This window comes from Octodon degus, unplaced genomic scaffold (assembly GCF_000260255.1).
Source record: "Octodon degus isolate 3935 unplaced genomic scaffold, OctDeg1.0 scaffold00034, whole genome shotgun sequence".
Classification (NCBI taxonomy): Eukaryota; Metazoa; Chordata; class Mammalia; order Rodentia; family Octodontidae; genus Octodon; species Octodon degus.
The window spans coordinates 12,232,142-12,254,711 of NW_004524610.1; the positions used below are offsets into that span (position 1 = coordinate 12,232,142).

General features: G+C 42.8%; 1 protein-coding gene across 1 annotated transcript in view; it reads left to right on the forward strand.

Annotated features, from left to right (window-relative positions):
• Lama2 (laminin subunit alpha 2) overlaps positions 1-22,570 on the forward strand; it is a 639,722-nt gene that overhangs the window by 612,007 nt on the left and 5,145 nt on the right. Inside the window, exons 57-63 of the mRNA XM_023714262.1 lie at positions 4,899-5,075; positions 5,296-5,464; positions 14,011-14,123; positions 14,416-14,605; positions 16,512-16,667; positions 18,054-18,207; positions 20,792-20,922. Of these exons, the coding sequence (XP_023570030.1) occupies positions 4,899-5,075; positions 5,296-5,464; positions 14,011-14,123; positions 14,416-14,605; positions 16,512-16,667; positions 18,054-18,207; positions 20,792-20,922 (1,090 nt within the window). The remainder of the gene's footprint in view (positions 1-4,898; positions 5,076-5,295; positions 5,465-14,010; positions 14,124-14,415; positions 14,606-16,511; positions 16,668-18,053; positions 18,208-20,791; positions 20,923-22,570) is intronic.

Sequence of the window (22,570 nt, forward strand, 5' to 3'; positions counted from 1 at the left end):
TCTCTCTCTCTCTCTCTCTCTCTCTCTCTCTCTCTCTCTCTCTGTCTCTCCCTCTGTCCCTCTCTGTCCCTCTCTCCCCCTCTGTGCATGTGTGTGGACATACTGTGCAGTACAAAATGAGGAAGCAGTTTAATTTCCCTCTCTTTATATTTCATGCTTGGGGAACTTCCTTTACTTGTGCCCTTAGGACTTCTGCTCCTAACATTTTTATTTGGTGCAGTTCTCCTGTGCACCTTCAGAACGACCAAGCGCAAGCTCTGAAGCTGCAGATGCAGCAACTGCCTCTCTCGCACTGCTCAGGCATTCGCCTCTCCATAAGGTGTACCCGTAGTGAACACGAAACAACTTGGCTGAACCAGCAGCCTTTGGCAGCTGCTGCTTCATTCAGGTTTCAGAGCATCTGTGGCAGCTGTGTAGAAAGCTGTCATGGATGGGAAATGTGCAGCTGCTGCTCTACCTCCTAAGCCTCTGTGTGCCTGCCTCACCCTGTCCCCTCCTCCCAAGAAAAGGAGAAAGGAAAGCAGTGGCCGCCCTGAAATCTGCCTTTGGAATCCATCTCTGGACAGACCCACGTGGCAGCTGCCTCCTTCTAAGAGAGCACAAAGTATAGTTCAATTCTCATTTCTTCAATACCTTGTGGGACTTTGTACTCCTCCCTTCCTTGGAAGAAGTTATCTATATTTTTCAGTGAAATATTGCACCACAATTCAGAGAGGCAATTTGTTTAGAAGGACAATTGGAACAAACAAAAACAAATGGTCAGAGTCTTCAGGGTCCACGAACCTCCCAACCAGGAATCTATTTGTTAGACCGAAGCCATAGAAGAGAAATGCAAGTCAAATTTAAGGAATCTTAAAGCACTACATGAATGTATATCAACAACTCAGGCAGCAGTGGCTATTCTGTACTTAAAGACCTATATTTTCTAATTATCCTCTCATAAGTGGCATCCTCTGGATAGCAGTTTAGACAAGTAATAGGATTTCTTATCTTTTGAGTAAATGATCAAAGTTTGCTTGGCTCATTTTGTTATTATGTAGAGCATTAGGCTATGAACCGAAGTGGTACTAAGCATTCATGCTGAGTGACTACTGCCCGGGTTGTTTGGATACCATGAGTAAGATAAATGATGGCTCAATATTTGGACCAACTCAGAATTTCTATGAATCCAATACCCAGATACAATACTCATCACTTCTAGGGACAAAGGCAGACTGGATTTTCTCCTTTGAATCTTAAAGAATGCTTCAGAATATCAATGTTGCATGTCTTCTAGACTGGATCCTAGACCCTTTCCTGAGCTTTAATCCTTTTTATTATGAGAAAGGTTGTGTAACAGTCTTTACACTTAAGAATTTAAAATAGACAAAGACATATTTGAGAAATGTAGTTAATCAAAATTTTTTTTTGAAATTCCCACGTGCATTATGATTTTGTAGTAGGGTGTCCTTTTAATAGGTGTTTCCTCAAGAAGGGCATTTTGTTACAACAACTTCACAGCTGTTGACCATCAATCCTACCTTTATTTGATTAAGTGCAGTGTACAGCACATCTTTGAAAACTGGTCATTCAGCTAATTGGCCATACAAACAAACCACTTTGCCATTTGTCGTTAATTACAGGGTAATGTATGGGACATGGCCTGTGTCGTCACTGACCTCTGTGGCAGACATGAATGCATTTGCTATTCTAGCACCTCATTTAGAGCTGTGAGGTCCAAATGCGATCATCGTCTATTCTATAAGGAAGCATCACTCAATCAGAGATCACAAGGGACCACAGAAACATGTTAATGGGTCATCTACCAACCGGGTGGTATGGGGCGATCAGTCTTTTGGCTGTTCCAAATGTAAGCTAGATGTATATTAGCATCCTTCCAACACTGGTGGGAAGATATTAGCTTGCCCAAAGTCATGTACTGGAAACCATAAGGAGGTTATAAACGCAGCTGCACATAGATACCTCCATCCATGTATACCAGCTATTTATTCGTATCCTTAAAGGTTCGTATGATTTCATGCTGATTCTGATGAACTGCTTCTAATTTAGGAACATTTGCTCTCCACCTAACACTATTCAAACTGTATCTGACAGTTGTCATTTCCTCTAACACCCTGGATAAAATGGTAACTCTAATACTACCTTGTAAAATAATTGGAATTTAACCAATTTGTGGGGCAAGCTTTTCAGCACTGTCTTTATATCTTCCCCCTTTGCTTCTTTTTTCTCCTCTTTCCTCACTTTTTTTCCTCTTTTGCCCCTTCTTCTGGAAACCCGACTTTGGTCATGTTGTCTTCTAATTTTGTGGCACTCTGATGGCTCCTCTCTATCACAACTGCTTTGTCATGTATTCCTTCCCCCTGGAGTGGTCCCAATGGTCAGTAGCTCCGAGACAAAACGTTCAACCTCAGAACTATGTATACAACTTCTTAGGCTGGAACAGAGTTGAGTTCCATGTCTGTAAAAGTATTCTCAGAACCCGACGGACTGCAGAGTTTTGCCAAACGTTTCAGGATTAGTTTAGGATTTCCGGAGATCTTGACTTGGACACTGCAATCCAAATATTTTCTTGATGAACAACCGAAATGTGCTCAGTCAAAATTTTGAATTTATTTTTTGTGTAAATTATGAATGGCAAGGCACTTCTTTTAATATGTCCTTCTACATATGCAAGCAAATTGGTGGTGACTTGAAAACATCTTGGATTGATTAGTTATATATGGGGATGGAAGTTTTTCACCTTCAGTTGTCTCTGAGGCAGCTTATCTGACATAATTGTTGTTGTTAACTGAATGCCACTCTGTAACTGCAAAAAAATTTGCAACTTGTTTTGTTGATATTCTGAATGCTTCTAAGTAAATACAACAAAAAAACAAATAAGGAACAGAGTGTAATGATGCAGTGGCAGTGGGAAAAGACAAAAGGACAGCTAGGATTTGGAGGCAGATTCCTTTCCATCCATGTACACTAACCGGGATCATTGCCAAAACATCTGCCTTGATCTCTGGTGGTCTAGGGCTCATCTGGCGTAAGCAGGCCGAGAGCAGAGAGGCACAGTGGCTTGTCACCTGAGGATTGGTTCTTACAGTCTGCATCATAGTTCTTACAAGCCATGCATTACAATGATCAGCTGTCTCTAAGAAATAAAAGTAACAGGCACTGCAACCAGAACTATTACCTGGCATCTAAAAAACTGAAGTATACTTGGGTGTGGGGGCCATTTTCTGCTACAATAATACATTTAATTATGAAACTCTGAAAGTTCAACCACTGAAATTGTTTTTTTTTTTAAAAAAAAAGCACTGAAACTGATCTCTTACCATATGGATAGGTAATTCAATGTTGAAAACAGTATTTTGCACAAAATAATTTCTCAGTAAAATTTTGTTAAGTCAAACTTAAAGCTAAAACACCAGAATTATTATGGACATATTGGAAATAAATATCCTTCTTTACTGAAGAACTGAATAAATTATTAATGTGATGTTCCCAGAATATAAATGTGAGCAGGATTCAGCTTGCTAAGTAAGTAAGGCAGCCATGGGGCAACCCTTAATTAAGTAGGAAGGCAATCTTTGATAGTCGCATGAAGCCCTACTTGGAACCCTTGGGAGCACTGTTTCGTCATGTTCGTAAGAGGCTGCTTTAAATCCAAACGAGAGGCATAGGAGGAAGGACACCTCAGTGAGTCAAAAGTACCCACGAGTGAGTGGCTTTCTAAAATCTCAAGCCATCAGGCCCCTTGGCAATGAAGATGAACCTCTTGACCTTTGCCAGTGCTTTCTTCCAGAGTCTGCTTTAAAAAGAAAGTCATTTCTCTCTATTTCGCCTTTGAAACTAAATCTGGCTGGGCCCCGTGCAAACTTCGAAGAGTGACATTTTGATCCATTATAAAATCCATCTCTGTTCTCTTTTCTTGCTTTTGAATAGCACCAAAGTGGATCCGTAGTTCAGTGATAATCGTAGCATTGTTCCCTGCTTCACAGTTTGCAGTTCTATGTGCAGGTTTTCTCTTTCTTACAAAATCAAGTAAGATATATTAGGATGGAGCTTCCCACCCAGAGTACTTTGCTTGCCTCTTTAGACAGGAAGTAAGTTTTCAGTAATCCACTTATGATCCTGGAGCGAGTGAGTAACACTTATGACTAATAGCACCAGGATGGGTGGTGGGCCTAAGCACAGAACCTACTTCTACTGAAAGAGGAAATGCATTCTGCCATTTCATCTTCCAAATGTTGTCTTTTGATTGTTTTGCCCTGGGAGCCAAAGATTGTTGTACATAAGTAGCATGAAGTTCTCAATTATTAGTATGTGAGTTATCGCTCATAAGCAAATTAAGGAAATTAATGAAACAGCCACTAAGAAAAATCCTTGCAGTGAACAATTAGCATGATGTTCTTTCTCGCCTCTTCTATTCAAAAGCCGGCAGCTACATTCTGTATAAAACATCCTGTAAGTGTTTGCTGTTCATTCCTGCAAGCTAAGCTCTCAGGAGCACAGTTTGTCCCCTAGCAAGAAGATAATAGCTAGCACAAGCCGAGAAATAAAAAGCCGAACAAGATGTGACCCCATGCTGAGCTAAATCGACTGATCCTTCGACAGACAGATATCCACATGGCACCCAAGTTTGGGCTGTGGAGTGTTGCTGTCAGCCGCCAGAGGCTCACACCACTGTGGCACCACTGCCTGGTGTGGGCAAGCTTCGGGCAGCATTCACAGGAGAGGCATGGGACAAAATTCTGGGAAAAGAGTAACCTGCACCCCATACATAGAGAATCCCCAGCGACCTAACCTGGGCTCCCTTCAAAGCTATTGAACTAAACAGTGATGGGTGGCAGGAAAGAAATTTCCAACTGCACTGAGCATTGTGTGACTTTCACTCATTTCTTTTAAATCAGCATCTTCACTGTTCAAGTGGATGAAGACCGAAGACATATGCAAAATCTGACAGTAGAGCACCCCATTGAAGTGAAAAAGCTCTTTGTGGGAGGAGCTCTGCCTGAATTTCAACCTTCCTCACTCCAAAATATCCCTCCTTTTGAAGGCTGTGTGTGGAATCTTGTTATTAACGCTGTGTAAGTGACTTTCCTTCCACTTTTGTTTTTTCAATTCAAGGTTCACTGTTTTATCTACATTATGCAAAGTCATAATGGAAGGAATCCATGAAGATCTGTAATTTAGATTTGGAGTGCTGCACTAGTGGCCTCAACGGAGGTAGAGAGAGGACATCCCTTGATGGGAAAGAAAGGAAGAGAGAAAAATAAGAAAAAAATCATTTTGATCCTATTCATTTAGGCCCATGGACTTTGCACGGCCTATATCCTTCAAAAATGCGGACATCGGTCGCTGTGCCCATCAGCGGGCTGGGGTGGATGAAGAGGGAGCCGTTCCAGCTGAAATAGTCATCCAGCCTGAGCCTGTGGCCACCCCCGCCTTGCCTCCACCCACCCCCACTCCGGCGCAGGTAAGTGTTCATCTCCCTGCTGCTTCTCTCGGACCATTAGCCAGCAGTGGGAGTCACTCTCAGGAGATTCCTCCTGATGTCCGGTACGCAGTGTGCTCTGCTGTCCAGCTAGAGAAAAGACAACTGTCTGCTAAGATCTGTTTTCTTTGCAGCTTGCCCAGACTAGTGCTTTCTTTCATGCATTTGTTCTCCTTCAATTTTTGTGTTTAGAAAAGTGTACATTTTAACGTGAGAAGTTGGAAAGCACAGAAATATCCAGAATCAAGAATTAAAGGCACTGGGGTCGGGGAGATGGCTCAGTAGAATAAGTGCTTGCCTGGCAAATGCAAGGCCCTGAGTTCAATCCCTGATTCCACCAAAAAAAAAAAAAAAAAAAAAAAAAAAAAATTAAAGGCACTGAAAATGCCTGTACACAGAGACAATCATATCAATTTCAGGTCCTTGTGTTTATATTTTACACAGTGGGTCTCATGCCATACGTAACATTTCATATCCTAATTTTAAACACTAGTGATAGACAATTACATTGATTTTTTCCCTAAGCATCACATAAATGTACATGCCGAATAGGATTCTATTATTTGTGTACACAGTACACTCATGCATAAAACATATTAAAACCTGTGTTTTAGTCAGCCAACCTGGGTTTCAATGCCAGATTTCCAACCTACCATGTAAATTTGCTTAGCCAACCTTGTCCTCCAGGTCCTCATTATTTATTTATTTATTTATTTTGTATTTTTAGAGAACGGTCTACAGGGTGTTCAGGGTCTCACTGCTAGATCGCACTCATAGTGATCCGCCTGTTTACAGCCTCCTAAGAACTGGGATTACAGGCGTGCTACTATGCCCAGTCTCAATAGCCATCTCAGTGAGCCCTGGGGTGGGGCTGGCATAGCAAGCCCAAGGATCCAACCCCCGGCCTTTGCTCCTGCTTGCAGGTGCTTTAATCCACTGAGTTATTTAGCCTGCCCTGTCCTCATTTTTAAAGTGAGGGTATTCACTGCACACATGTCAAATTGCTATTATCAAAATTTTAACAAATGTCTTCCAAAAGCCTGGCATCAACCCAGCACCTAATATATAGATAATTAGGATGCTCTAATGATAATAATGATTTTTCTCCAAGTATTTACCGAGTCCAACACTAGCTAAGCAATTTCCATTCAGTGTTACATATAACCCTCACAACAGCCCTGTAAATACAACTTATGATTCCATTTTTAGTTGCTTTGTCAAGAACATCTTAAGTCACTAACCAGCTCACACAGCTAGAAAATGTCAAGCTGGAAATTTTAGTTCAGTGAGTCTGCCTCCAGAGTCCACCTTGTCACCCCTGTAATGGGCTCTATGACTCATTCTACCGTGAGTGGCCCACTGTGGGCTACTTAGTGCATTCCTAGTTTGTCACCATGAGACAGTATACTTTGACAAGCATATCTATAAACCAGATTTTCTCATCATTTCTTGATATTTTCTTAGAACAGATGCTTAAGATGAGAAACAATGATGCCAAAGGATAGTGGTGTTGAGGGCTATACCTTTTCCAAAGATGACCTCAACTTAGGTTCTCACCATCGTGGACCAGAGAGAGCCAGGATCACTACATTCCCGGCAGCATGTGCACCACATCTACGGCTCACTGCTTCTGCATGTTATCTGAGGGTGCAGGTTTTGGGGGGCTTTTATGGCTGTGCTGTTGCTATTATTGTTGTTATTTGGTGCCAGAGACTGAATTCAAGAACTTGCATTTGCCAGGTAGATGCTTATGCCACTGAGCTATCTCCCTGGCCCCACATTTTGAAAACTCTTAAATGTTTCATTGCATTCCTCGCTTTACAAGATGGAATTGGCTGTGCACAAAATAATGCCTGCCTTTGCTAGAAGGATGTATGAAAGAGCAGGCCAAGGAATTATCACTCAGTAAACTTGGTTATTTATGCTAAGCATCATTTCAGCCTCTGAAAGGTGGACACCACTTCTACTTTGGCTTACTACATGGAGCTACTATAATGATCAAATGCGGTCATATAGGGGCCAGAGAGATGGCTCAGTGGAATAAGCGCTTCCCTGGGAAGCACAAGAGCCTGAGTTCAATCCCGGGTTCCGAAAAAAAAAAAAAAAAAACCAATGTGGTCATATATGTGGAAGTTCTCTGAGAACTGGAAGAAATGCATCCACTTAGATGCAGTAAGGAATGCCTGCCTTGGCTGAGTCATGAGCGTGTAGCCTGTATTCTGGCGACATCCTACACGCTTTGTTCCGTTTGGTCTCTACAAGCTATTGCTTTGTTTATATTAGTGTCATCTCACAGAAGGAAACATCTAAGATCACACAGCGGCAATCACATATGGCCATCAGTGGTGCTGGATGACTTTCCCTGGGCATCACTTAGATCCTCTCTGTGAGTTTCCAAGTGTCCTCTCCGCTCCCTTGTGACGTGGCTTCCACCTGGACCTGCCTGCAGCACGGCCGCCTTCTCTTTCCCTTATTTATATATCATAACCTCATGAATAGGCATTTTTGACCTTGGATTCTTTCATCTCCTTACGAAACAACTGTAGAAGAAATAGAGTCTAATTTGTAAACAACTAACTTAATTATGTTATTAATCATAACAACTAACTTAATTATAAATTATAATTGGTAAGAGCCATGGAGATCATCCGGTTCAATAAACTTCTACTACGTGGACGTGAATTCCTGATGAGGACAGGCAAGCTGTGTTTGAGGCCTTCATTCACCAGCATTTTCTGGGGTTGTGCCGAGCCGGGCTCTGGGTGCTGGAGAGCCTGCAGTTACACTGGAGTCGGGCTGTGATTCCGTGACTTCCGTGTAACGATCGTGTTTCTATAGCCATGTGCATTAGTGTCCACTCTAATATTTTCAAGGGTAGGAGAATAGAAACTTCTCCTCCTGCTGCTAAATATGCCCTTAGTTGATATATTTTTGTGGGACCCAATTTCTAATTCTCATATCCTCAGTGATCAACATCTTCCAGTTGAAATACCTCTTTAAACATTTGGCACCTAGGATAGATCACAGTACTCAAAATGAATTGTCCAGTTTTGGGGGACATTGGGACCCCTCCCTCTCTTGGTCCCTTATCCTCCTTCTGTGAAAACCCCTGAGACATTTTCATGTTTATAACAACTACACTGTGCTGTTTTCTCCTAATCTGGCACCTTATTTGATTAAGCAAAACATCATAAACTTTGTTATCACTAGAATTTCCTTCGTGGGAGCTCTCATCCTGCACATGTTGGTTTGGTTTATATTTTTACAAAACACCCTTGCTGGCCTCTACCAATCGCCGCACTTGCCCATGTGCCCACATCCTAGGACGTCTTAACCACATCCCTCTGTGGATTCTAAAAATCACGTTGTTTTCTGCATCTGGAGATTTTTTCACTGCCTTGGAGTTTTCTTGGAACCTTCTGCTCTAATTCCAGTTCCCATTTTCTCTCAGCAGTGTCTGGTTTAGCTTTTCCAAAAACATACCATTCCACTTAGAAGACAAGATGAAAGCCCAAGAGCTGAGTAATAGCCCAACTGGTTGGTCTAGAAGGAATTAGAGAGGATCCTAGCTAGAAAAAAGCTCAACAAAACCCGGGCCTTAAGATACAGAGCCCAAGCCTCCCACCATGATGGGACACCAAACCCAAATACTCCGACACCAAACCCAGACATCTAAGCTCTATTCACCTCCTGGTGTCTTGCACATTGCAATTATTTATCACTTCTGAAATCAGTTGTCTTTGAAGGTTATTTATTTCTATCTTTTTGTAGGAAAATGAATCATCTTTTTAAAGGTACTAAAAGTTAATGATTTATTTTATAACAAATACTTACTTTAAAGAGTCTGATATATACAAAGGTGAATAAAATATTGTCATTGCTAGCTAAAGAAGAGAGTTGGAAACAGAGACAAAATTGAGTTTTCTGCTACAACCCACCTGAATGTGCTCTGGCAGGTGACCTAACCTGTTGAAAGATATAATATCATCTCCTTAATATTAGGGAATAAGTTACACTGTGTAAGCAAATCCATAGCACAATCTCTGGCTCTCAGGAACACCGAACTGCTGCTCTTTCTGTGAGAACTGTTTTGTTTAACCTGTTCAACCTGCTCACCTTTTGGGTAGCAGCAAGTGCTAGCCAAAAGGAGATGCTGGGAGAATCCCATCTTTTTTTTTTTTTTTTTTTGGTAGAACAGGGGATTGAACTCAGGCCTTTGCACTTGCCAGGGAAGCGCTTATTCCACTGAGCCATCTCCCCGGCCCCAAGAATCCCATCTTTAAGCCACTTAACTCTGACTTGATATGCACATTAGATCTGGTAATGGGGCAGATCTGAAGCACCCCTCAGTAACCTGCTGCTCACAGGTGGGGCTTCTGGAAGGAGCCTGGCTCCCAAGGGAGCTCCAGTCCACGTGGGCAATAGAGGACAGGCTGTTCACCACCACGTAGGGGCCCGGAAGCACATATCAAATCCTCATAACAAGCGTGGCCCAAGATGGATGTGCACACAATGAGCTGGCCACAGTTTCTTACCTGAATCATGTTGAAAAATTGACCTATGAACTGCCAAGCTTAACCTGTAGAAATTAAGAAGAGTGATATAAGTAACCGTGAAGAGAACTGTACTGATAAAGGCTCTGTGGAAATTGGGGGAAAGAAGCAAACAGAGAAGGAAAAAATAGAGCACGAAAGTGATTTCTCTAGCAGCTTTCATGCTGCAGTTCTAAAAGCCAAGTGCAGTCAAGGCCAAAGGAGGAATCAATTGGATACTGATATGTACTTAAAGGGAAAATGCACATTCTCCTTACTTGAAGCAACCTCTCCTTGGGCATTAGCGTCCAGACACCAAGGAAAGGCCCCCATATCCACCAGAAGGGCTCATGTCCAGAGTAAGCATGATCGAGCTCCTCACACACAGCTCGAGGAGGAATTCTGCATTCCTGTGAAAAGTATCTCACTCGGCTCTCATCCTGCAAGACCATTACAGATCAGCATCAGGTGGGACTTTCCACATGTGAGGGGGATTATTGGCTCATGAAAGAAAAGCCATTATGCAGGTTTTAATGACTCTTCACTGTACTTTCAAGAACAAAAACAGCTGTTTTGATAAATGCAGTCGAATTCCTACCTCAGTCCAAGGGCTGCTTCCCAGCGAATTCTCTGCTGCCTTGAGTCGGATCACCTGTTTCCCAATGTTGCTCACCAACCAGCAGTTAGAAATGACCACTGCGCTATTCTGACCTAAAATGAAACAGGATTGAGAGGTTTTTGAGCCTGGTTTTTAATCTTCTGTGCCACCTGCTCCCTAACATGGCTCTGGGGAGCTGACTTCTTTCTGATTGTCCCACACCCACCACCGCCTTCCTGGGCAGGTGCATCCCCACCCCAGCCTCCCCAGAGGTCCAGGCTGCCCACATCTCACTGCCGCCAAGCCCAGACAAGAGAGCACAGTGTTTCACATTTTCCCCTCACGTGTCCTTGGTAGTGTTTAGAGTGTCCCCACAAGGTGGCAGAATTGTAACGTGTTTGAGATTGATGAGCCTCTGTGGAAACTAAGGGTTTTTTTTTTTTCATTTTCGTTTAAACAATTTAAACATTTCAGAGATGAGTGTTTCCCAAACAGCACAGGAAATGCATGAATTCCGAAGGCCAGACCTTAAGGACAGCCCTAGGCTGAGGAGGTGGTCCTTTCGCAAGCACTGCCCCCCTCCTAGCCTTTCGCTCATCTTGCATTGTCTTGAGAGCTGGCAGCGTCCTTGCTGACAAGATCATGCCAATCTGTGCAAAGCAGAGGCATGTTCTAATCCAGCTCACAGGTTCCCCTCTGGAATGCTAGCCTGGAAAGAAGCTAGAGCTGCAGGAGCAGTGTTAGTTCCACCCTCAGACTGCGGGGCATGAGGCAGGCAGAAGAGAGGGCCACGCAGAGGCAGCAGGCAAGGCTGGGGGTGGCAGCCCCGCACCCTTTATTTATCTCAGTCTCCTCCCTTCGGTCCCCCAGAGGAGGTGAAAGCGCAAGGTGCCCACGATCCAGCCCAGTCTCCTACCCAACCAAGACATCACTAGCCTAGAGGTTAGACCTTTACCTTCCCATTGAAACCCTAAAGCAGCCACATATAAAACCCTCTCTCTCTAGCATTTCTCTGTCCTTTTAACAGCATCCATACTATTCTTTGGAAATCTTTGATAGCAAGCACCCATCTGGATGTCCTTAGAGAAAAAGACTCCACCACAGTGCTGTTTCACTTGAAGGCTATCAGAGGGATCTGCTTGCTTCCCTCTCTTCAATAGCATGAACCAACCTCAGTACTGTTCACCTTTTCATCGGCCGCTGCTTCAGCCTGTCCTTCAAGTTGGCCATTTGCAGTAGGAAGCAGGAGCCTGTAGGGGCGCTTTTCTTTCCGTTTGAAGCAGTGTGGTGTATAACGGTTTATAAAATGATCTGGATACAGTCCCTGTCCATTTCTGGACAAAGGATTTTCCTAAAATGATATAAGCAGGATCTTTTTTCATTACTACATCTGAAAATATGTGACAAAGAACAGCTGCTCGGCTCAGAAGTTTTGGAAGCATCTGCCCAGTTTTCCAGCAGGCAAAGGTGCCCTGAATTTGGGCCACCATGCACCATGTAAAGACAGAAGTCCTCCAAAACATGCAGATGCCACCAGTAAAATACCTACTCCTGACAACTGTCACCCTGGTCACTGAAAAGATCACATTAGAATCTGAGTTCATGTTGTTCATGTTGGCACTTTATATTTATGAACATTTGTGCGAAGTAACAGAACAAGTGGCTACAATAGCAGCAGTCCTACAGGCATAGGCAACTGGTGGTTTTCTTATAGCCTACCCATCATCGTTCACTAATTCTTCACCATCCATTGACTTTTTCAGTTTCCCAATCTTCAGAACTGAGAGTGTAAGGATGTTTTAGTGAAATCCTGCCCCTGTGGACTCACAGCAGATGGGATTCTCTTAAAGGTTTCTGGGGAGGGCTGCAAGGCACACATGTTTGTTGAGCAGGTCCTCAGTACAGAAACTATTACAAGAGGTTGCCAAGAGATCCCGAGCCTATTAACAGCAGAATTGTTGAACAAGGCAGTAGGCCCTAAATCCTCTTCTTTGGGGTCTCTGGGGGTGGGGTATATGATAGTGCTCTATGCCATGAAAAGCACCTTTCTGGCCTCCTTGCTGGGCTTTTACATAGCTGTGTGAATTTCTGCCATAGTCTGCTGTTTATAGCTGACCATTTCCTGGGAGACAGATGGGAAATACTTCCGTGAAGACCAATTTCATAGCATTTCGAAACACTTTAAGCTCTTTACCTGCTGTGGCAGAGTACTGCAATTGACTAAGCTCAAGAGAAAAGAAAGCAAGGCTTTCCCTCAAGTGCAGCTTTCCTGCTGATGAGTCACTGTGGAAGAGCACCGCTTGGGAAGCACACACGGCCTCAAGAGCAGCTGCGGGCTGTGTGGAGCCGCTGCTGAGTCAGTGCTCCCTGGGACAGTGGGCTAGCCGCAGCTTGGGTGAGCAAATCTTAAAAACAGATGTGTTGGTCTGAGTGTGCAGGTCACTGATTCACTAGTGCATATTCTAAGTGACTTCTTAAGCCTCCTGAATATTGAGCTGTCCTGGAAAATTAGAGAACACAGAAAGGAGTTGCGGCTGTGGTCATTTCAGGAGACTTGATTATTAAGTCGTGCATTACAGTCGTCAAATGCGGCCCAAAGAGGCAGGATTGGTTATAGTATTAAAAGGCACAGTGGAGAATGAAAAGGCAGGATCCCTGATCAAAAATTACTATGAATTTCAAGATGGTGACAGCAGAGCATTAAAGCAAGTGACTACACAGCTGTGTACCTCGCTGTCCCTCTCAGGCACCCCAGGAAGCCGTTCTTTGAATAAGAGCAGTGTGAATGGTGTCTGGTAGGTTGCATTAAAAAATGTGCTGGGTTGCCTAGCAACCGGCTAAGGACCTAAGGGCTGACTCGCAGGTTGAGAGACGCCATCTTGAAAGCCTGAATTCGTGGCAGCCTTCTGAATAGGTGGGCCGATAATTTTCGAAGAAAAGTCACAAGGGGAGATGGAAATGGGGGATAAGGAGGGACACATTTTTCTGCTCTTAGAATCCAGGTAGCTAATTTGTCATTTTCCCTGTTCAGTTTTCTAGGACTAAAACTCCAATTGAAGTAAAAGTGAAGAAGAAATTGCAGTTTTCTCAGAAACAGAAGTAATGCTTTTCCTTAGAGGATAGTGAAAATAGGAATTAATCAATAAGTTGTTGAGCATACTCATTTAAAAAGTCAAGGGTCTAGTATAAGAAAAGGGATTCATATTCACTAAGCATTTAATAACAAGTGCCTGCTATGGTGTAGATTACAGAGATGAATAAGAGAGGGTTTATTCCTAAGGAATTTAAGAGTATGCATGGGCTTAAGGTAATACACAAGGAACAATTAAACAGCAGTGTTACCCATTAAAAGAACAGAATCGATCATTTCCTGTCCTTCTCTCCTTTGTATTTTGCAGGGTCCTTGTGCTGCAGAATCAGAGCCAGCCCTTTTGCTGGGGAGCAAGCAGTTTGGGCTCTCGAGAAATAGTCACATTGCAATTGCATTTGATGACACCAAAGTTAAAAACCGGTATGTGATATTCAATGATGCCACCCAAGAATGGGTAAATGAAATGCTGAGCATTCACGTGTAATAGAAGTTAAAGGGTCGCATTTGTTAATTAGCGAAGTAAGGGTTGATTATGCATTTATTTTAATTCACTGAGTGGGATAGAAAATAGAACTGTATTTGTCTGGCCCTCAAGAGCCCAGTAGAAGAAATCCACTCCTTTATGAAAATGCACCCTCACATGACATCAGGCTGTCTTAGCGGAAGCATCCTCTTATTTCTCTCTTTCCCTTTGTGTGCTGATATTTCACAGCCTCACAATTGAGTTGGAAGTGCGAACTGAGGCCGAGTCAGGCTTGCTTTTTTACATGGCCCGGATCAATCATGCTGACTTTGCTACTGTTCAGCTGAGAGACGGACAGCCTCACTTCCGCTACGACCTGGGGAGTGGGGACACCAGCACTATGATCCCCGCCAAAATCAACGATGGCCAGTGGCACAAGGTAACGGTCCCTGGGGGTGTCCTCAGCATCCTAAGGAGGGCTTCCGGTGGTGACCCCAAGTGTCTGCACCGTGGCGCCAGAGTAGGCTCTCCTGCTGCTGCTGCTGCTGCTGAAATGTGACAGAGGCTGAAATCATAGCCAGCACCATATACAACAGCTATGACCTTGGAAAATGTGATCAGGTCTAGCTGGGGTGCATTTGGCTGTTTACACAGTACTACAGGGTTCTATCATTGTCAGACAGATGCGCTTCCCCAACATCTGCCTGCAAACGAGGGCCAGGCAGTGGAAGACATTGCCAGCACTCCGAGTGAGTGCGGTGGAACTGCAGAGTAGGAAATCGTAAAACTCTGGGTATTCAGGTTACGGGAATATTTATTATTTGATCATGTGTTCTATATTCAGGCTGCTTTTGGATTCTCTTTAAGGAAATAATATTGGGCAAAAGGAAAGTTTGGCAGGACTAAGATGAGCCCCGACCCCCCCCCCAGCCCTGCGTACTGAGCACCAAGACTCTGGGAAGCACTGCAATATCATGTTTAAAGGGCTCCGAGGTACCATTTCCGCCAACAGTCATTTGGAACAACTTTAAAACGTTGGCCTTCCACCCAGAAAGCGGTGATGTTATGGGCACGGAAGGCTCATTTGCCAGCTTCCTGTCCTGCCTGGCATGACTGCAAATAGATAATATACTGCCTGATTAAAACAAAACCTGAAATTTGTCTCTGCACCTGTGATAGACTATTAAGTAAAGTTTCCCTAGGCAGCCCAATAAAACGTTTAATTTTCGGAGGAGGTTATTATTAGATGCTGGATTTGATGTACTAACCTACTTCAACTTGGCCTACCCTATAGAAAGAAGCCAAAAAATCTGGGAAAAAAAAAAATACAGTGCACACTCCAAGGCAACCCATTTATTACCTTGGAAATAGAAATGGAGTCTTCGTATGTACTTGGGAGCTTAGGACTATGAAGAACCGATCTCAGCAAAGGCACACTCCTCGCATTAAGCTTTATTCTTATCTCTGGCCAGCGGGATAATGAATGTGACACTTGAGCACAAGACACATTATCAGGCCTCAGTGAGGCTGTGATTAAGAAAAGGAACATTCATACAATAATTAGCCAAATTCGGGATGGCTTTTATTTCCAAAAGTTTTTAAAAATCACTTTCCAAGTGAGGCATAGAGTACAGTGAGGCGTTAATGACTGGAGCCCTGAGGCAGACCTCTTTTGAGACCATCATTGGGGTCTAGTGTCTTCCAGGCCTTCATGCTTTTTCTGCTGAATTGAGGCACAAGGATTTTATGCTCAACCCCATCCTCACACTCCTCCTTTCCCTTCATTCTGGATGATAATCCACTCTGCTGCTGTAATTTGGCATCAGTCAGGTGTCCATCTCCCTTTCTGGCTTTGAACTAATTGGCTGCTGTGGAAACACCCTGCTCCCTTCCCCTTCCTGCTCCCGTTCTGCCTGGGGAGGGCCAGTCAGGCATGAGCGATGCAGTGCTGTTGAGGTTGTGCTTGCAGCGCAGGCTGGGCTCAGCCAAGCTAAGCATTCTTAAGAGGAAACGCGCATTTTGCACTCCGTTTAGCTTCTGGCAGGCCCATCAGCCCACAAATGTCCTTGTGGCTTGTCTCAGGAGAGAGACATAAGAGAGTCTCTGGAAGCAACTTCACCCTAAAGCCTACCCCTAAGAAAGTGGATTCTTTTGCAGGTGGTAGTCACAGAGAACACAAACTTTGAAACGTTGGTGCACTAGGTTTACTTTCACTTGTATTATGGGCTTAGCCCATCAGCAATTTATACTGGTCTTTGGGATATCATACAAGTTCTTGTAGCTTTTATTCTGCATATTTGAAATTTGTTTATGATTAGAATGAATGTCTTCTCTTCATTTTTCAGATTAAGATTATGAGAAATAAGCAAGAGGGAATTCTTTATGTAGACGATGCCTCCAACAGAACCACCAGTCCCAAGAAGGCCGACATCCTGGACGTGGTGGGAATGCTGTATGTTGGAGGGTTACCTGTCAACTACACGACTCGAAGAATTGGTCCAGTAAGGGTCTCTTTTTACTCTTCAGCTAAATATTTAGCTGAGCCATTTATTGGTGTACTTATTTTTTAGTTATTAAATCAGTGGGCTCATGGTCACTTATGTAAGCAAGAAATCATCTATTCTGAGAAATGACAAAAAGTTTTTTTAGGAAGATTCAACTAGGACACTAAATGAAGTACAAACCTTGCAATGCTGGATTGAATATCTGCATAAGTACTCACAGGCTGTGTTGACATTGATTAAATTACTTCATCTTTCTTTGACAAAGTCCCCTCCTTTACAACATAGGTCGTGATAATATCAGACCAGCTGTAAAGATTAAGCAAGGTAGTATGTCTAAAGAGCTCAGAAAGGCAAAAGACACATAGAAAGCACTTACGGATGATAATTGATATTACTGCTGTCATTTCATGACTAGAGATTTGGCAACGATTGAGAGAGGCAGTGGTTAAAGGACTCCTATACAATTTCAGGTCCAGAATTTAAAGTCCTTACAATATTTTAAATCAATGTTCACAAAATAATTATTTGTCAGACTACCTGGCCTGGCTTACTTTGAAAGATGTTGATTTGGAAAACACAGATAATTCGTGTTTTTAGAGCACGAGATACAAATATGATGTGTTAAATTTGTATTCTCATGTTAGGGCATGTGATAATGTGGACTGGTTCATTCATCAAAGACAACTTCCCATGATGGTTATAATGTTTAGGTTTTGGCTTCCTTTCATGGCTAGTGGATATGCTACCTCGATCTATCAAAAATGAATGTCTAACATGACATCACCAGAAGTGAATAACTTGAATTCCTAAAGCCAGATGAAATATAATGGAGCAGAGTATGACTGAATTACTTCTAAATTCCTCGAGCCCCATATGTTTTATGCAGACTTTGTGTGTTTTCTTGGGGAAGAGCCCACTGCTTTCATTAGATTTTCAAAAGGAAAAATCACTGAACCATCCCTAATTATCCCCTCAAATAGAAATGGAACATAATGCCGAACAAAGTTTATATATAGTAGGGTTAATAAATTATTAATAGAAACATAAAATCAGGAACTTAAAAGACTCAATCAAAATGATGAGGCCCATCTGGAGTCCACAGCTCTGCTCAACAAATCAGTACACATTGGACAATGCAGTACCTAGGGTATCCGATGATCAGGTTCCTGTCTGCATGCATCCAACTCAAGAGGCACAACACAGGATTTTGGGTACCCATGCTATGGAGTCTAGAAGCCAGTGGAACAGACCCAGGTGGTGTTGAGGGATTTCTGAGACAACTGGCTCATGGTTCCATGCGTAGAGCACCTTGGAGATGTTTAAGTTGCATAAAGGCGAAGTTCAGCTAAAACTTGCCATTTGGCCCATTGACCAAATATTTAGGTGACCTACAGCATTGATGGCTGCATAAGGAGCCTGCGCATGGAAGAGGCCCCTGTTGATATTGAACAGCCGACCTCCAGCTTCCACGTGGGGACCTGTTTTGTGAATTCCCAGAGAGGAGCCTACTTTGATGGAACAGGCTTTGCCAGAGCAGGTGAGGCTCTTGTGTTTCTTCCTGTTGGCTGTCACCTGTGCACAGATCCTAAACTCTTGCCTATACCAAAAACTAAAAAGCTCAGAGTTCTAAACTAGTATCCTTTATTTAAATCAGAAATGAGCTCCTAGAAGTAATAAAGTTGTCTTATAAAATTCAAGTATTTTGATTCGGATGATAAATAAGAAAGTAAAAAGCTCTTTGGAGAGTTTATCCCACCTCCTCAATAGAGGTCAGTAACATCAAAACAAATGTAACTCTCCAAGAAGGCTCACATGTTTGTATTATAATTTTTTTCTAGTGTCCAGTTTTCTCAGGCTACCTTCCTGAGTATAAGATACCATCATGCTTTCTACCTCTTCAGTTCCTTTCAAAGACCTATTTCATCATACACACACACACACACACACACACACACACACACACACACACACTCTGCATGTGTACTGGTGCCAGTTTCTTATGGATAGTGATAGTGGAAGATGAGTTTACCTGGCTTTATTCCCCCCACCCTATTTCCAGTGTAGGTAGGGATCACTGGTCATGCATATACAGTTTGGAAAGACAAATTGGAACAAACTTTGCCCAACAACAACAAAATCTGACATTAACAAACTTTAAGATAAAATATCTAACGGTATAACTTTCATAGATGTTTGTATATGTTCACTAGAAAAACAGTTAATAAGCATATAATATGCAGAAGTTACTATGGGAAACAGAGACATAAATAAGATGGAGTGGGTTGCTGGAAAATATATGCTTGGACAGGTAGAGTGGTATACATTGTAATCCCAGGTACTGAGGAGGTTGTGTCAAGAGGACGACAAGTTCAAGGCCACCTGGGCAACAGAGCAGGGCTGTGTCCCAAAATAAAATGCAAAGAACTAAGGATATAGACCAATGCTCCCAGTATCCAATTCCCAGTACAACAGATGATAGATAGATAGATGATAGATAGGTAGGTAGATAATAAATAAGAGAATCAATTTCTTAGAAGTCCCAAGATGCAGATAAAACTTATTAAAAGCTATAAAATGCATTTGAGCAATGTTTTATAGATATTTAGAAGACTAATTTTGGTTGCAAAATCATAAAAGATTTTGCAAAAAAACTGATATTTGAGCAAAGATTTAAAATATAACTGAAAGACTCTTGTAGAAAATTGAGATGACTCAACAGGATCTACATGGGAGACCTGACCCATGCAAGAGGAGACCTAAGAAAAGCACAGGATATTTTCATCGTTTAAACTCGGAAGTTATACTGAGCCCCAGATGTCATGCGCTGTAAAAGCCCAAAGTCTTCCCCAAGGCTTGTGCAAACCCGTGGATGGCTGGCATTTTCTTAGTCAAATCTGACGCCAAGCTTTGACCTCCACTGCTGTAGCTGTGGACTGACCTGCCACGCTCCCTGTGTCTTGGGGATTTGAATCGATTCTTGCCCAGTTTCCAATAACTCCTGACACCTTCTTAACAGTAGCACAGCTGACGTAAGACATGGGTTTTCAGAGCTTACTTCAGTGGAAAATACACTTCAAGTTAACCGTCGACATGATTGCTGTTAAAAGCTTTCAGACACCCAACTGTGAGACCTTCCATTGGCCTCTCCATTCCTGCGTCCTCAGCCGAACTGTCTCATACCACTTCTCCTTCTCCCTCCACTAATTTTGCAGAACAGTTCAGCTTCTTGTACCCTTTAAAAAATCTTCTCTAAGCCCACCTTTGCCCATCCAAACCCATCAAGATTCTCAGTAGAACAAAGTTGTTCACATAGCCGGTACCACTGTTCAATGGAAGCAATTGTGGTTACACATAACATTTATTTTCTCCCCAAGAAATAGCAAACAAGAACACTTATGTGAACTCTTTTCTAACACTCCACATAGTTCATGTGGTCTGGACTGGTCTCAATAAGTTACTTTGTTCATGAAAGAAATACCCAAAACACTTGTTAAAAGGTTAATTAAATCAATGAATCAAAAATGGAAAATTATAGAAAAAAAGAATTAACTAGATATTCCCGAAAAGTTTATTTGTGTCCCAGAATCTTCCCATAAAAATTTTATTTGCCATTCCTCTTTATTAATAAAATATTTAGAAACCTTTGAACCATTTCAGATCAATGAGACACCATTTGGAGTGTCTTAATAAAATTTTATAAATAACCACCAAAATGTTTTACTTCATCTAACAAAGAACTTTAATCTTACTTGGCTTTGAGGTTCTTTGAGTCAACCTCAGGGTGCGTTTATTCATTAATCCTACAAATATCTGTACAACCTTCAGGGTGTGCCAGATATTCTGATGAGTGTAGGAATAAAATGCTGAACAAAACAAAGTTCCTGCCCTCACAGAATTTATAGTCTAGAAGGGAAGGCATCCAGGAAAATCAGCAGCAGCCGTAAAATATTCTACTGGCACCACAGTGGAAGAGTAGAGATTTGGGTGCCTAGAAAGTACAGTTTTCATCAGTACTGGTTACCATGAACTGAAATTTAACATAGCCACCGCATCACACAGCTTTAAATTGATCATTGCCACACTCTAATATATCTATATATTTTTAAATCTCCATTTTACAGTTGGTGGATTTAAAGTGGGATTGGACCTTCTCGTGGAATTTGAATTCCGCACAACCAGAACCACGGGGGTTCTGCTAGGGATCAGCAGTCAGAAAATGGACGGGCTGGGCCTGGAGATGGTCGATGGAAAGGTGAGCGCCCGCATCAGACAGCTCTGATTCCTTCGTGATGGCGTTCTTTTCAAAGTAGAAAAAAATGTGTTTTGAAGTCTTGTTTTTTGGTTAGGAAAAAAAAAAGTTAGATCTCGTCTTTCCATTGTTTTGGAATTTCTCAAGTTGGGCGTATTTCCATCACCCTTATCCCTGAACCTGCGTACCCTGGCAGTGTGCTTCCCCTGCAGCACGGCGCTCGGATCGATCCATAATGGACCAAATGGCTTGCGGCCTTCAGCTCTTCCTGTCTTGCTCCTGGTACAGTTACTTTGCGCTTTACCAACGTGCAATCTGGGAAGTTGTTCATTCCAGGGAAAGAAAAGGAAGACTTAGATGCTATAAAGCCAGTCTGTCCACAGTGCTCTAGTTAAGAAATGATATATATATTTTTTTTTTTGGAAACTCCTTATCTTTGAAAGAAAAACTGTACTGAGTGAGCAATACCTCTTCTTTGAACTAATGTGTGTGCGTGTGTGTGTGTGTGTGTGCTCGCGCTGTGGTTTCTTAATTTATGAATGTGTCTTCTTTCTGAATTACCCTTAAGGAAGGACACTGAGCACATACCATGCCTGAGTCAAGGGAATGAAAGGGGCTGTCCAGGTGGTGACAGTGCTGAGGAGGTGTCCCAGGCCTTCTCATGCATGTGGGTACAGGGCTAGCATTGTGCACCACAGATATGACAAAAGATAGAGCTCAGATCTTGTTCTGAGAGTTCAGTACAGATGTTGGCAAGTACTGCTGAGGGAAAATATGGCTGCATTCAGAACAGCAGTGAATGAGTTGAGTGGTGTAGGTGCCTGGAATAGCTCTGTGCTCACGCTGTCAGACCAATGACCACTGAGAAGGATACTTTCTTAAGTGATGTTCTCTAACAAGCCGAACAGGAGTCCTTTGCCAGATGTGAAGCTCTTGTGGCCTTAAGTAGGGAAGTCCACATGCCAAAAAAGAAATGGATAACAAGTTGTGGGAACAGTGGGAACTTCTAAATTTTTGAAATCTCTCATTCTTAGTCATCAGTAAACAGTATGAAGGGCTGGCCAAATAGCTCAGCAGATTAAAGCATCTGCAATCAGGCCCAGGGACTGGGGGTTCAATCCCTGGACCTGTTGTGCTGGCTCCACCCCTGGGGAGTGCTGAGACGGCAATTGAGACTGGGCATGGTGGTGCACACCTGTAATCCCAGCTCTTGGGAGGCTATAAACAGGCAGCTCACTACAAGTCTGATGTAGCAGTGAGACCCTGAATGTCCTATAGACCCTTCCCTAAAATACAGAAAAAATAAATAAAGAAATAAACAGTATGAGACATGTTTGGATAAATTATAATATAATATATATCAATCTGGTGCTGCTAACAGGTTGAGCATCTCAGGAGACATAGTGGCCTCTCAATTTTTATTTAAAAGCATTGAAACATTTTCTTAAAGCAGCGAGCTTATGAAAGCGTTTTGTTTATAATAAGCAGTCTAGTTCCGAGCACTCCTCCAGTTCCAGCCTTCGTGCGCACAGCAGCCTCTGGTGAAATGACCTGTGGACATGCATCGGGGCTGCACACAGCAGGCGAAGCATGGAGGCGAAGAGGGGCACTCACAGGTTTCCTCCCTGGCAGTCAACGGGGAGCCGCACTA